The 12,499-nt window shown below is 34.3% G+C and overlaps 1 protein-coding gene across 9 annotated transcripts in view; it reads right to left on the bottom strand.

Moving 5' to 3' along the window:
- The window catches only part of LOC107069356 (rho guanine nucleotide exchange factor 17), a 31,321-nt gene that overhangs the window by 2,945 nt on the left and 15,877 nt on the right, over positions 1 to 12,499 (bottom strand). For 3 of the 9 annotated variants that reach the window (XM_089179882.1, XM_089179881.1, XM_089179887.1), the window contains 17 exons: positions 12,201 to 12,498; positions 9,095 to 9,220; positions 8,184 to 8,261; positions 4,982 to 5,059; positions 4,071 to 4,175; positions 3,814 to 3,930; positions 3,385 to 3,671; positions 2,863 to 3,000; positions 2,417 to 2,511; positions 2,071 to 2,293; positions 1,866 to 1,957; positions 1,496 to 1,763; positions 1,304 to 1,411; positions 978 to 1,220; positions 816 to 883; positions 392 to 718; positions 109 to 282 (listed from right to left, as the gene is read on the bottom strand). In XM_089179882.1, coding sequence (XP_089036008.1) covers positions 109 to 282; positions 392 to 718; positions 816 to 883; positions 978 to 1,220; positions 1,304 to 1,411; positions 1,496 to 1,763; positions 1,866 to 1,957; positions 2,071 to 2,293; positions 2,417 to 2,511; positions 2,863 to 3,000; positions 3,385 to 3,671; positions 3,814 to 3,930; positions 4,071 to 4,175; positions 4,982 to 5,059; positions 8,184 to 8,261; positions 9,095 to 9,220; positions 12,201 to 12,498 — 2,825 coding nt within the window. The remainder of the gene's footprint in view (positions 1 to 108; positions 283 to 391; positions 719 to 815; positions 884 to 977; positions 1,221 to 1,303; positions 1,412 to 1,495; positions 1,764 to 1,865; positions 1,958 to 2,070; positions 2,294 to 2,416; positions 2,512 to 2,862; positions 3,001 to 3,384; positions 3,672 to 3,813; positions 3,931 to 4,070; positions 4,176 to 4,981; positions 5,060 to 8,183; positions 8,262 to 9,094; positions 9,221 to 12,200; position 12,499) is intronic. The other 6 variants (XM_089179885.1, XM_089179886.1, XM_089179884.1 and 3 more) reach the window with 6 other exon arrangements.

Below are 12,499 nucleotides of genomic sequence, written 5' to 3'. Positions count from 1 at the left end.
AGAAGAAGAAGAAGAAGAAGGAAGGAGAGAGAGAAAAAGAAGTTTTCGTTAAAATCTCAATTACAAAAAGGAGAAAGATAAAGATCCGCGAGAAAGCTCGATACCAACCAGTTACTATAGGAGGTTGAGATATTCTTTGCGTGGATGGTTTGATGTGAGGTATTGGTACGGTTAATAATACACCAGCACTTGTACCGATCCATAACAACTCGTTGCAAGCCAATAATGCGGTCACTCTAAGACACGCTGCTTTGTGCTGTCTTATTATGTCATCGCAACCTGCAACAAGTTTAATGTTTTCGTTAAAATAAATATCGCTGAATATATGACAGATATTTATCGATTTGAAACATCTATTCATTATATTTAACGTTAAAGATTTAAAACTTACTAGCAAGCATCTTTGTAACGGCCGGAGCAATATTTATATCCGTCAAACATTCGTAACTACCAGCGTGGAATAATCGAAGTACAGCACTGTTGTGCAAAGAAATCCATACGCCAAAACCACCAGAGTTTGCCATACAAGTGACAGCTCGACTTGTGTCACTGCTTACCGCAAAATTATGCTCGATGTCTAAGGTACGCGTGTTGAGAACTTTTACGGAATTATGACAACCGCACCAAAGTTTCCCAGACACCGGAAGCATCTTCGTTACTGGAGATGCCGCGGTACCAACAGACACTATCGTTGGATCTGAAGTATTCCAACCTCCTGCTGAATGAAAAGAAATAATCGTATTTTCAAATTATACTCATTATCAAGGTCTCTTAACGATAAAATCATTAGATCTAAAGACAAACTCTTTTCTTACTATGATCTCGCGTGTATACAGCTATATCGCCATTGGCAAGTGACACGAATACTTTATTGTCCAAGTATCTATAATCGAGAAGGGTATCGAGTTAATTATAGGCATAACACGCGCGTCATTACCAGACACTTTTTCCCCCTTTCCTCTTAAGGATCGACTTACATGATACAGTGCACGCTGCTACCATGTTGAATCTTCACCTTGTTCTTTTTTATTCTAATATTGTCGTTACAATTATAAACGTGAATGCAACCATCTTCCGTCCCTAACCACATGGTAGGCTGATTGGCATCTTCCTCAATGACAGTTGCGTTATCGATATTAGAAACGTCACCACTCAAGGTCACGCTACAAGTATCCACACTTGGAATGTCGTCCGAGTCCGACTCGTCGGAGCTCGAGCTGCTGCAACAACAACAATTAATATAATCAAGCGAACCTAATTTTTTGTGTCAATCATATCAACAAGAAATATCGATTTTTTTTACCTGTCTAACTGAATATTACCGCTACCGGAATCAACGTCTTGCACGGAAATACTGATGCCACTTTTACTATTAACAAACGTGTTGCTATTCGTTGCGGATGAATGTGAACTAATACATAGAAAAAATAATGAACATTTGAAACTGAATAAATCACGAGATAAACTGCAATACAATAAAAGGTAACACACATACCCAGGAGTACAAGCAGGTATACCAGCAACGCAAAGTATTCTAGCGTTACAAACGCCATTACAAGATGTAACTTGTGGTGGTTCAGGACTCAAACTTAGCACGCAAACTTGACCAACGTATCCATCGCTGTTACAAACCCATACGTCACGAGATTCTTGTCCATTCGATAACGTGGGTGCAGCACAAGTAAATTGTAATCCTGCACGTGTTTTTCTAATAGGTAAAGGACCGACGAATTCTGGACAAAGTCTTCGATCGGCTGACAATGCTGAAATGTATACCGTGTCAAAATACATAAAAATAAGTTTCGGCTAGAAAAAAAAAAACCAAAAAACCAAAAAACCAAAAATACAAAAATCACTTAACTCACCCAACTTTTGTTTGGCTTCGTTGAAACTTTCTTCCCAGCTTGCTCTTTTGTCGGGCTTTGTGAAGACAACGGAGATATTTTCGATACCAGATCTGTTAAAAAAAAAAAAAAAAAAGTACGATATAATAAATTGTATGAGAGAGAAAAACAAGAGCAAACACAAGAGAGATGTTTTAGTTAAAGAAAATATTGAAAATCGATTTACTGCGTGTTCAGAGTTAATTCTAGACAAGCTAGCTGAGAATGTGCGGCGTTTCTTTCGGCTAGTTGCCTTTGCGCTTGACACAACATATCCTTGATCAGATCCTCGAGTTGTGTTTTATTCCCGTGTAACGTAGCAACGAGTTCTTGCAATTGGCTCAATGTGGCGCAATCCTCACGTAGATGATCCACCTCGCGTGCCATTCGTCTGAGATTCTCGTCCTTGGCTGAGAAGTAAAGATCGATGGAGACCAGCTGAGATATATTCGTCGTTCTAACGAATGATCCCTTTCTAATATAACTCATTCAACATTATCACTAACTAATTATATTTTTTAATGAAACGATACCTTTCATCACCTCGAGATCGTCCAATGGTATTCTCATTAACATTTTGTATTTGTTAGCTTCCAATAGACTGACCAAACTGTTCGGGCAAGAACTCCTATCGATAGAATCGATAATTAATCATCTATGTCGTATTTTATATTAGATAAGATAATGTATTTTAATCTTTGCTTATCACACCTGGGATCCAAAGGACCCAGACCTTTTTTGCAACTCAATTTTTAGTACTTAAAGCAAATGATAGTCGGTCTACTATACCATTTCTCAATAATTGAAGAGTTTAACCTCCCTTCAGACCGTTTTGCGTAACGTTAGAGCCCTTAGTTAAGCTTTTGGCAGCTTTTGAAAAAGTGGTCTGGATCCAAAGTACCCGGATTTGGTAAGCGTGTTACTCCCAGGGAGGTGTGGTAAGCAAAGGTTAATGGAATGTATTATACTATGTACTTACGTCGATGGTTTCCTTATTGTACCACTTCGTCTTTTGATACTAGTAATAACCAATAGATCGGAAAACAAAAATAGTGCTCGTTCCTTTCTTGTGCCCTGGTTCGATGCAATGGTAACCAAATCGTGACGGACGAACGCTCTGTCAGGTTCAACAACAACAAAAAGAAAAAAATGAACAAAAAGTAATGTATCGTTATTACATAAGTTCTTTTTCACTATTTTTTGTCCTCTCTTTTTTCTTTTTATTATTTTTCCACGAGCATAGACAAATGAATATCGAAAATCGATGTTAAAACTCGTTCATTGGGAAAAAATCGGAACGGTTAAATAAAAAAAGGGATGATATTATATTTAAAAAAAGAAAAAAAAGGGCTCGTGGATAAAACGATCAAAAGAATTGAAATAGAATGGTCGATCTCGTGTATCGCGACACAAACAAAAACAAAATGTTTATTTAAAGAAAATAATATTAAAATTATGATGTGATAAAAAAAAATAAAAAAGATATAATGTAAATTCAAACCTGTCGTTAGTAACGATGCCCGCTAGACCTTCGACAAGGGCTTGAACCTCTCTCAATGTACTTTGCTGTTGTTCCCATTCGAGAGATTCTCTCTCCGTGCAATTGATCTTTACGACCAATTCATGAACTTCCTTTTGTGCTGCCTGAAGATATTTGTAATCTGGATGGGCCGAATCGGTATGCTTGAGAAGTCTTTGAATTAAAAGCTCATAACGCGGTATCTTTTGTACAGGTTTAATCAACAATTGATCCAAACCAAGCTTTCCTTTGTGTTCACGTTCCATCGTCTAAGAATTCAAACAAAATAAACTCGTATACAATTTTGTATTTATCTTACGTTTTCTACATTGATGAGAATGAGAGAGAAAGAGAGGGAGAGAGAGAGAGAGAGAGAGAGAGAGAAAGAGATTATAGGTAATTAAAGTTTACCTCGAGAAATCGTGCGAAAGCTGGTTTCGCTTGACACGTTGTTTTAATCGCCTTTCTCGCGGATTTCCAATTGTCCAAGAAAAGTGTGTACGTCTCGAGTACTACTGGCTTTGTAAACTGTACAAATCAAAAAAAAGCAACAACAACAAGTAAAATTGTTTGTTCTTTTTTTTCTTTTTAATTACCACATTCTTCTTCAGCATTTTTTTTTTATTTGTTATAATAATAATAATAATAATAATAATAATAATACTCACTACTTCTAAGAAAACGTCACCTATCGTTTGCCTTATTTCCCAAGTGTCCAAACGTTTTCGTAACTCTTCGAGAAATATTTCGTGATGGCTAAGAATCGCTGGTATCTATGAGAAATATTTTGAAAAAAAGAATAAAAGAAACTAATTTTTAATAAATTTTTTGTTTTATCACCAAAAAAAAAAAGAAACAAATTCTATATATACATATATATATATATACATATTTTAATTTTAATATTGGAAGTCAAGGGTCACTTGGAGAATGTGCGCATTGTGCACACATCTGAATGCATTTTAATATCAGTTACGATATGCAAGAGGGGGAAAAAAATATACATTGTGGCCTTGATAAAAAAAAAAATACATATATGCATATACTAGGAGGCCCCCAGCCAGGCGTTGCTGTGGCTCACAATAAGTCCGATACACACGTCTTTAATTCAAAAATTTCAAACTTTTTGAAATAAGCTGTAACAATCTGAACCATTTTGATGAAAATTTTTCTTATAATAAGAATTTATAAATGAAAAATTAATTAAATAAACAACTTAAATTGGACCGAATTGTAACGCTAAACTATTATCGAATCTACCTTAAGACACACACAAAATTTCATTAAAATCGGTCTAGCCATTTAGAAGGAGTTCAGTGACATACACACACACACAGAAGAATTATATATATTTATTTTCTGTAGTATAGTCGTCATTGAGTATCAAATCAAAATTGTACATATAAAAAATTTATTTGAACATAGTATAATGGACCAATGATGAAATTATTTAATTGGCTATCTGTTAAGTAAAAATACTCGTTATATATCTATAATATTAATTATATCATCGTTGTTATAACGTCCTTGTATTTTCTTTGTAAAATAATTTAAAACGAGGACACGCGTACTCACTTACCTGATAAAATATCTCATCCACCGTAACAGCGTCCACCAAGCCGGCATTCTCTGGACTCTTCAAAGGCTGCAGATATTTCTGGAACAAAAATCGAATTTTGTTTCGCAATATTCTCCCTTATAGGGTAACGACGTCGAACGAATGTGTATGTTTGTGTGTGTATGTGTGTGCACAAATACATACGTATTGAATCACAGTTCGATGTGATTGTTATTATTTCTCGATAAGTGAAATAATCCTTGATATGTTTGTAATAAACGAATAAGATGTAAATAATTATAAGAGAATTAAAAAAAAAAAAACAAAGATAAAACAAACTTACGTTTGAATTTACGATTCGTTGCAAGTTATAAAGTATAATATATGTTCGTATATGTGCGCATGTGTGTGTATGTGTGTGTGTATGTGTCACATGGGGAAAATCAATTGCTCGTAGGGGTTAATGAAGTGCGAGGAATGCGGTGTGACATTTTTTGTTTCTTGTACATTTTTTTTTTGCTTCTTTTTCTTCTTCTTCATCTTCTTCATCTTCTTCTTTTTTGTGTATAACGAGAGAAGAAAAATGATGCTTTAAATTGCTCTTACGTGGATTTATGAGTTTCAAAGGTTCTTTTTATCGGTCCAATGGATAATAAAGAAACTGAATATGTATATAACGTAATAGTAGTAGTAGTAGTAGTAGTAGTAGTAGTAGTAGTAATAGTAGTTGTAAATAGTATATTCGTAAAATAGTAAAAGTAGAAAAAAAAAAAGAAAACTGTGAACTACATCAACGAGACGAGAATAAACAACATTTTCGACACGCCATTGAAACGTTAAACGAAAGGGTGGAGGGAAGAGTAAAAAAAAAAAAAAGAAGAAAGTAATGGGTCGAGAAGAATGATACGAAAGTGTGGGAAGAAAAAAGAAAAATGACTCTCATTGGATTCTATGTTTCTAGATCGTTAATCAGTCGATAATGTGTGTGTGTGTGTGTGTGTGTGTGTGTTACATTGAACTTTATTTTCAACTACGAAATGTCATTTGAGTCGTTTAGCGCACACATCGATTAATTCCATAAAACGAAAAGTTGTGAAATGCGATGAAATAATGTATATTGTTATTTAACACGTTCGTCACCATGGCATCGTATACCGGAGACGGGCATACTTCTCCGGAGGCCTCGTCACCGTATACGGTGACGCTCTTCTTGTTGAAGTTAGAGTATTTTTATTTTAGTTGGACAAACTTATCACATTTCCCATTTCAAAAGAAAATTATTATTTTCGATAAATAAACGATATAGTTTTATATTTTATTGCAATTATAAATTGAGATATAAACTATCCTATCTTTCAAGTTGGATGAAACTGCACACAGTGTGCACAATTTGATTAAAATCGGTTCAATAGTTTAGGAGTCCATTGCGGACAAACAACGTGACACCTAATTTATATCTATTAAAAAGATTATTTACGATAAATAAAATTTAAAAATATAATATAACAATAATACTCAGGTTGCATTGTTAATATTTCTATTTATAGCTTTTTTACGTTACGGCGCATCGACGACAGTCGAATTTTGGGCCTAGCGAGAAACTCAAACGAAATTTGGGCTGGGCGACGAACGTATTGTGAAATTCCTTTCAATGGGCCAACAAAATTTTGTCGTTTAAATGGTGTTAATCTTAATTATTCAGAAAAGTTATTATAAATATAAAAAATTATGACGACAATGCCAAGTGCTTTGACGCTTAAATTGAAGATTTTTCAAAAAGTCAAGTTAATCAATGTGTGCACTGAACGACTCATTTTATCAGAAGAACGATAAATATCGTTTAACTTAATATTATTTCTTCTTCGTAATGACGTGAGGAAACTATAGATATAAAAAGAAATAGAAAGAAAAATATAATTCAATGTATCACGACAAAGTATCGAGAAAGAAGAAAATAAAAATATATCTATAAGTAAGTTTTGTTAGGTGTACACAATAAGGGTGGTTCACGTTTACACCCTTTATCTTTGACCTTTAACACTTTAAAAAGCAAAACCATACCGTTGTCGTATTGCACGAATGACTTTGTAAAAAGGAACAAAAAGGGGGAGTAAAAAGAGAGAGAGAGAGAGAGAGAAAGACAGAAATCATTGAGTTTATTTTTCCGAGTTTCAACCTATATTTCTCTCTCTCTCTCTCTCTCTTTTCTTTTTTTTTGTTTTTGTTAACGTATTTTTTCGTTATTGCCTTGGAGAATCCAAGCGACGACATGAAAAATTCGTAGCCTCACAGTTTGAGCAAGGCCATCATCGAAATAATAGATCCTCTCTATGCGTGTGTGGGTGGTGGTTACTTGGGTGTTGTTTAGAAAATATGACAATCAAATTCAACTAGGAATGTTAGATATCGGTCTGGTGCGAAATTTAGAACAATTTTTTTTTTTTTAGCTTAATGTAATAAAATGATATCTTCCAAGAAGAAGAAGAAAAGAAAAAGAAAAGACGAAAAGAAAAATCTCAATGATTAAATAAAAAATGTATTTTGATTTTGTAACAAATGTCTCGAAGAATAATGAAAAGAACGAAAGAATTATGTGATGGTTAAAAAATAATGGGGAAAAAGGGTGGAGGGACTTTACTTAGAACGAAAACGTTTAACATTTTTTTCTATTTTGCTATTTTTAAATGTTCATTTCTCAACGAACACAAATGACATATGTATGATGGATGTCATAATATGCAATTGAATGCAGTCGATGGTAAGATAATAGATAAATAAATTAACTAACGTTTCAAGAGAGAATCTGTGTACAATGATAATCGATGCTGGATTCTATTACAAAAGAAAATGTATATATCTATATGTGTGTATGTTATTATCGATAATTCTTTCATTAAAATGAAATGCGTTTCAATATCATTTAATCATATCTCAAATGATATTATGTTAATATTATATTATAATACTAGGGGTGCTCCGCCACGCGTTGCTGTAGCTCACAATTAGTCCGATACACACGTCTTTAAGTCAAAGAATTACTTTATACCGCCTTATTGCGATTATAAATAGAGATATAAACTATCCTATCTTTCAAGTTGGATGAAACTACACACAGCGTGTAAAATTTGATTAAAATCGGTTCAGTAGTTTAAGAGTCCATTGCGGACAAATAAACGTGACACGTAATTTATATACATTAAGATATAATAATTATTATACTTACATTGACTAGTATTTGCAAAGCCTCCACATAGGAACGTTCGGTATCATAAAGTTCTACGACTACGTGAGTTCTCGTGTCCTAAAACATAATAAAATAATCAAATTTAATAATTTATCGAAACATATACAGTACAATCATTTTCATAAATATTACTATATGTGTAGAGATTGATAAAAAAAAAAAAGAATAAAAATTGTTTATTCGTTTGGAAAGAATCTTTGAGAAAAAAAAGATCATCCCAGAAGGAAAATTCTACTTGAGTGGACCTTTTATCATAATCTTCTTGGATTAGCTGCAGTCGTTATTTTTCGATGGAACGTGACCTCGTATACCTATAGGAAGTTAGAACTACACGTGCGTATTGTACATAGGTAACAGGCGCACGTGCTGTACTGCGCCACGTGTAGGTCAACGAAATTTATGAATTATCACGAAGAAGTGTATCATTTCTTGAATTAAAGATTAATTATCAAATTATTCGATCTACTGTTATTAACTAGACACAACGATTTACGCGTTGCATTTCTCAATTAAAATTAGAAATTACATCGAGAGAGAATAAATTTTAATTGAAATAAATGAAATGAGATTTTTTCTATTCCTTTTAGTATCGATTGAAATAAATTACTTATATAATATATCTATATTTATCTACTAGAAAACGTTCCCTTTGATATAAATAATAATCATGATGAAAAAGAATATTATTATTATTATTATTATTATTATTATTATTATTATTTTTTACGTAGTTTCGAAAGATCCATTTAAATACTTGTAAGAAAAAAAAGGTTGTTGACGGGGATGGTGGAGGAGGATCTGAAGGAATAAAAACCTTTGATCGTTGATTCGTGTTAATACATCGGACATCAATTGATTATCGGGCAAGAAGGAATTTAGAAAGCACCTACGCGTTCTTTCGTGACATGCCCGTTATTCCTGTTGTCCAGGGTTAGCCGACACTCAATGGTCCTAACGCTGCCGTTGATCGCCATACTCCTTCTTCTTCTCTTCTTTCGTCTATCTTTCTTGAATTTCTACAACCGTTAGGAGCAAACACTCGCAACATCTCTTTCTCGTATTAACTATATAACACGACGATATTATCCACTCGATAAACTCGAATTGAAACGAATTCATCGTGAAAAATACGCATGACATTTCAAGTTCAAGGGATGATGCATTTTCCTAACCAATCGTATTATATATCTGTATATTTTCATAGAAGTATTATGACGCACGTGGCGAAAGTTTACATAATATGACATACTTCTTCTAAATATAGATTACATATATATATATATATATCTATCTATCTATCGTTTAAATGTCTACAAATTCTTTCTGGATTATTTTATTTTCAATCTTAATCCAAATTTGTTCTAATAATTTAAAAAAAAAAAAAAAGAAACTGTATTAGTATTTTATACACAATTTATCTGTAAAGAATCAAATGTCGTCCACATGTTCACAAATACATTCTCCGTTACGATCACTATTATTATCCTTGCATCGAACTATACGTCAAAAACGTATGTAAAGTGTCACGTGTTTCCGACACACGTATAATCGAACTGCCGATTACCACCCCATTCCTAATAACGTCGAAATATCCTTCGAAAATATACCTAAAGAAGGACGATGATAGGAATTTAATCTGTAAAATTGTTACACCAAACTATGATTCTATTTTCGTTAGAAATATACACCCTATTAGAATTAGAACATGATCTAGTTAGCTAAACTATTGGACTACGTTGAAAATTGTGAAGGAAAATGAACATTTTTTTCTAATCAATGAACATTTTCCCGCTAACGGTGAGAAAACAAACAGGACGCTGACGTTATCGAAACTGAACGGGCGTTCAGTAGGATGGCCAGGAACAGGCTGATCGATGCTGAAGAGAAGCGCCATGGTGCAGACGGTGGTGGTGGTGGTGGTGGTGGTGGTGGTGGTGGTTGGTTGCTGTTGTCTCTTGACGCCGGCGCGAAAGATTTTCACGTGGATCACACACCAATTCCTTTCTGTATATTTTATTTCCTCCTCCTCCTCCTCCTCCTCCTCCTCCTCGTCCTTCTCGTCCTTCTCGTCCTTCCATCCCCTACCACCCTCAATCCTCTCACTCTCATCTTCAGTTATCTATTCGTCCTTCTCCTGTTATCATCTACCATCACGACCTTGTCCTCATCATCCCGTTAATCTGTCTGTCTGTCTGTCTGTCTGTCTATCTCTGACTAATGTCATATTTTTGTACAAGGGAAAAACGTGTGAAAATCAATGAAATGATCGAATTTAAATGATTCTCACCATGGTCGTAACTAATATATATATATATATACAAATGTCATGTGAAATTTGATTTTACAAGGTTATCGTTTAAATGGTGTTAATAAATTATTCACAACTGCTTTATTATATATTTCTCTATCGACCTATCTCTCTCGTTGTCATTTAACCTGTTGAACGTAAAATAATAAATGGGTAGATCGGTTTTTTTCTTCTTTTTTTTTTTTTTAAATGCATTTCACTCAATACTTGACATTTTATTTAAAACGTCAAATCGTCAATTACGATCGAACAATCTCAATCATTATTTTTTTTTGGGGGGGGGGGTTTCTTTTTTAATCGAAAGAGAATTAAAATCACGTCATAGAACATCGTTTCTAAATTCATTGAAAGCATGTATAAACATTTGTTATTTGGTGAACGACACCGGAAACTGATATTCTATGTCCGATATTCTGTGAACGCGACTACGACCACGACCACGACCTTGTCACTCTTAGAGATGAACACAAAAAGTTTTCATTTGCATAGCGGAACCTAGAAAGGATCTTGCTAATAGGTTTCCTTTGATTACGAATATATAACTTTGAACGTGACGGATAAGTTTCTTTGAAACGTGAGATTCAACATACGGGAAACGTACTATCTATGTATATCTCTATTTGTTCCTTTCCTTTAGCATGTATTACCATGCGTGTAGAGAATTTGTGTCATCAATTAGACCAAGACATTAAATATTTTTCTATAAATTTTCACGAACACGTATTTTATTTATCATAGAAAATTTATAGACGTTGTTAATCATTCTACCAAACACCGAAATCCCCGTCAGACTAAATTTATTTGATAAAAAGGTATATTTTTGTTTGTTTGTTTGTTTGGTTTTGTGTTTTATTTTTCTCAACAACTCGCGTTTCATTTTATGTCGACGACGATGACGATGACGATGACAACGTGTTTAGTCTAAACCTAAAACCCTACCGAATAGTAACACGAAAATTCGAATGATAAGTGTAACACATGTTTTTTTTCAAATTTTCATGTTGCAATTGAAAACATTTGTTTACGATCTAAAGTTTTACATCACGATTTAGATAAATGTATAGAAAAAGAAATAAGAAGAAGTAAGAATTTAATCTTCCGGCCTATAACTCGATCATCTTTTGCTAAAATACAAATGGATTTCGGTGAAAAAAAAAAAAAAAGAAACAACATTTCAAGCTTTTCATCGACTAACTCTAAAATATTTTCTTCGTACGAAAGTGTTTTCTCTTTACTCTTCTCTTCTCTTCTCTTCTCTTCTCATCTCATCTCTTTAGTTTTGCTCGTGTTTACTATTGACGTCATCGTGTTTCTCCACGAGTCGCGAGTATGCTTCATTCATGAAATCTAAGCGAATATATACACAACATTAAGGATACGATACCGGATGCAGCTAAACCTCCCATCGCTGGAGTTTTGACCTTTGCAAGCTACGATGCAGCCAGCCAGCCAGCCAGCCAGCCAACCAGCCAACCAGCCAACCAGCCAACCAGCCAGCCAGAGTTCGTTCCGCGAAATGAGAACGTATTAATTTATGACTCACATCAGACATAAAGCGCATGCGTATTTCGATCTTGTTCTCTCAGATTCTCAATTCAAACGAATTCAACAACTAGTGTTACTTTCGAAAGATACGTTAATGGAGTTTAGCAAAAAAAAAGGTATTTGATTAAATAAACATTACTTACATTTCGATGAGTAGGCGCACGAGCAACTCTCTCCGAAGATCCTCTTAAAAGTTCAGCGAGTAATTCAGGACTTGGTCCAGGTAATCCCTCTAATTTGCTCGGGCTAGAGGTAGTCCTGTGATGAGAAGGTGTAGGCGGTTCGGAATTACTATTAGTGCCGGTATTATACGAGAGATTAGCGGATACTTTTCGTCTAGGTCGGAGACCTTCTTCTAGAGAGATATCTGTTGCACGAGGTTTCGCCATTTCAGCTTCGAGCATTTGACCGTAAGGGCCACGAAGTGGTCTCTTGCTGTACC

Source organism: Polistes dominula, unplaced genomic scaffold (assembly GCF_049000335.1).
Source record: "Polistes dominula isolate Pdom_NZ unplaced genomic scaffold, Pdom_raw_medaka contig_49, whole genome shotgun sequence".
In the NCBI taxonomy this organism is placed as follows: Eukaryota; Metazoa; Arthropoda; class Insecta; order Hymenoptera; family Vespidae; genus Polistes; species Polistes dominula.
Note: the sequence above shows the minus strand (reverse complement) of the source record. Positions and strands in the feature narration are given on the sequence as shown.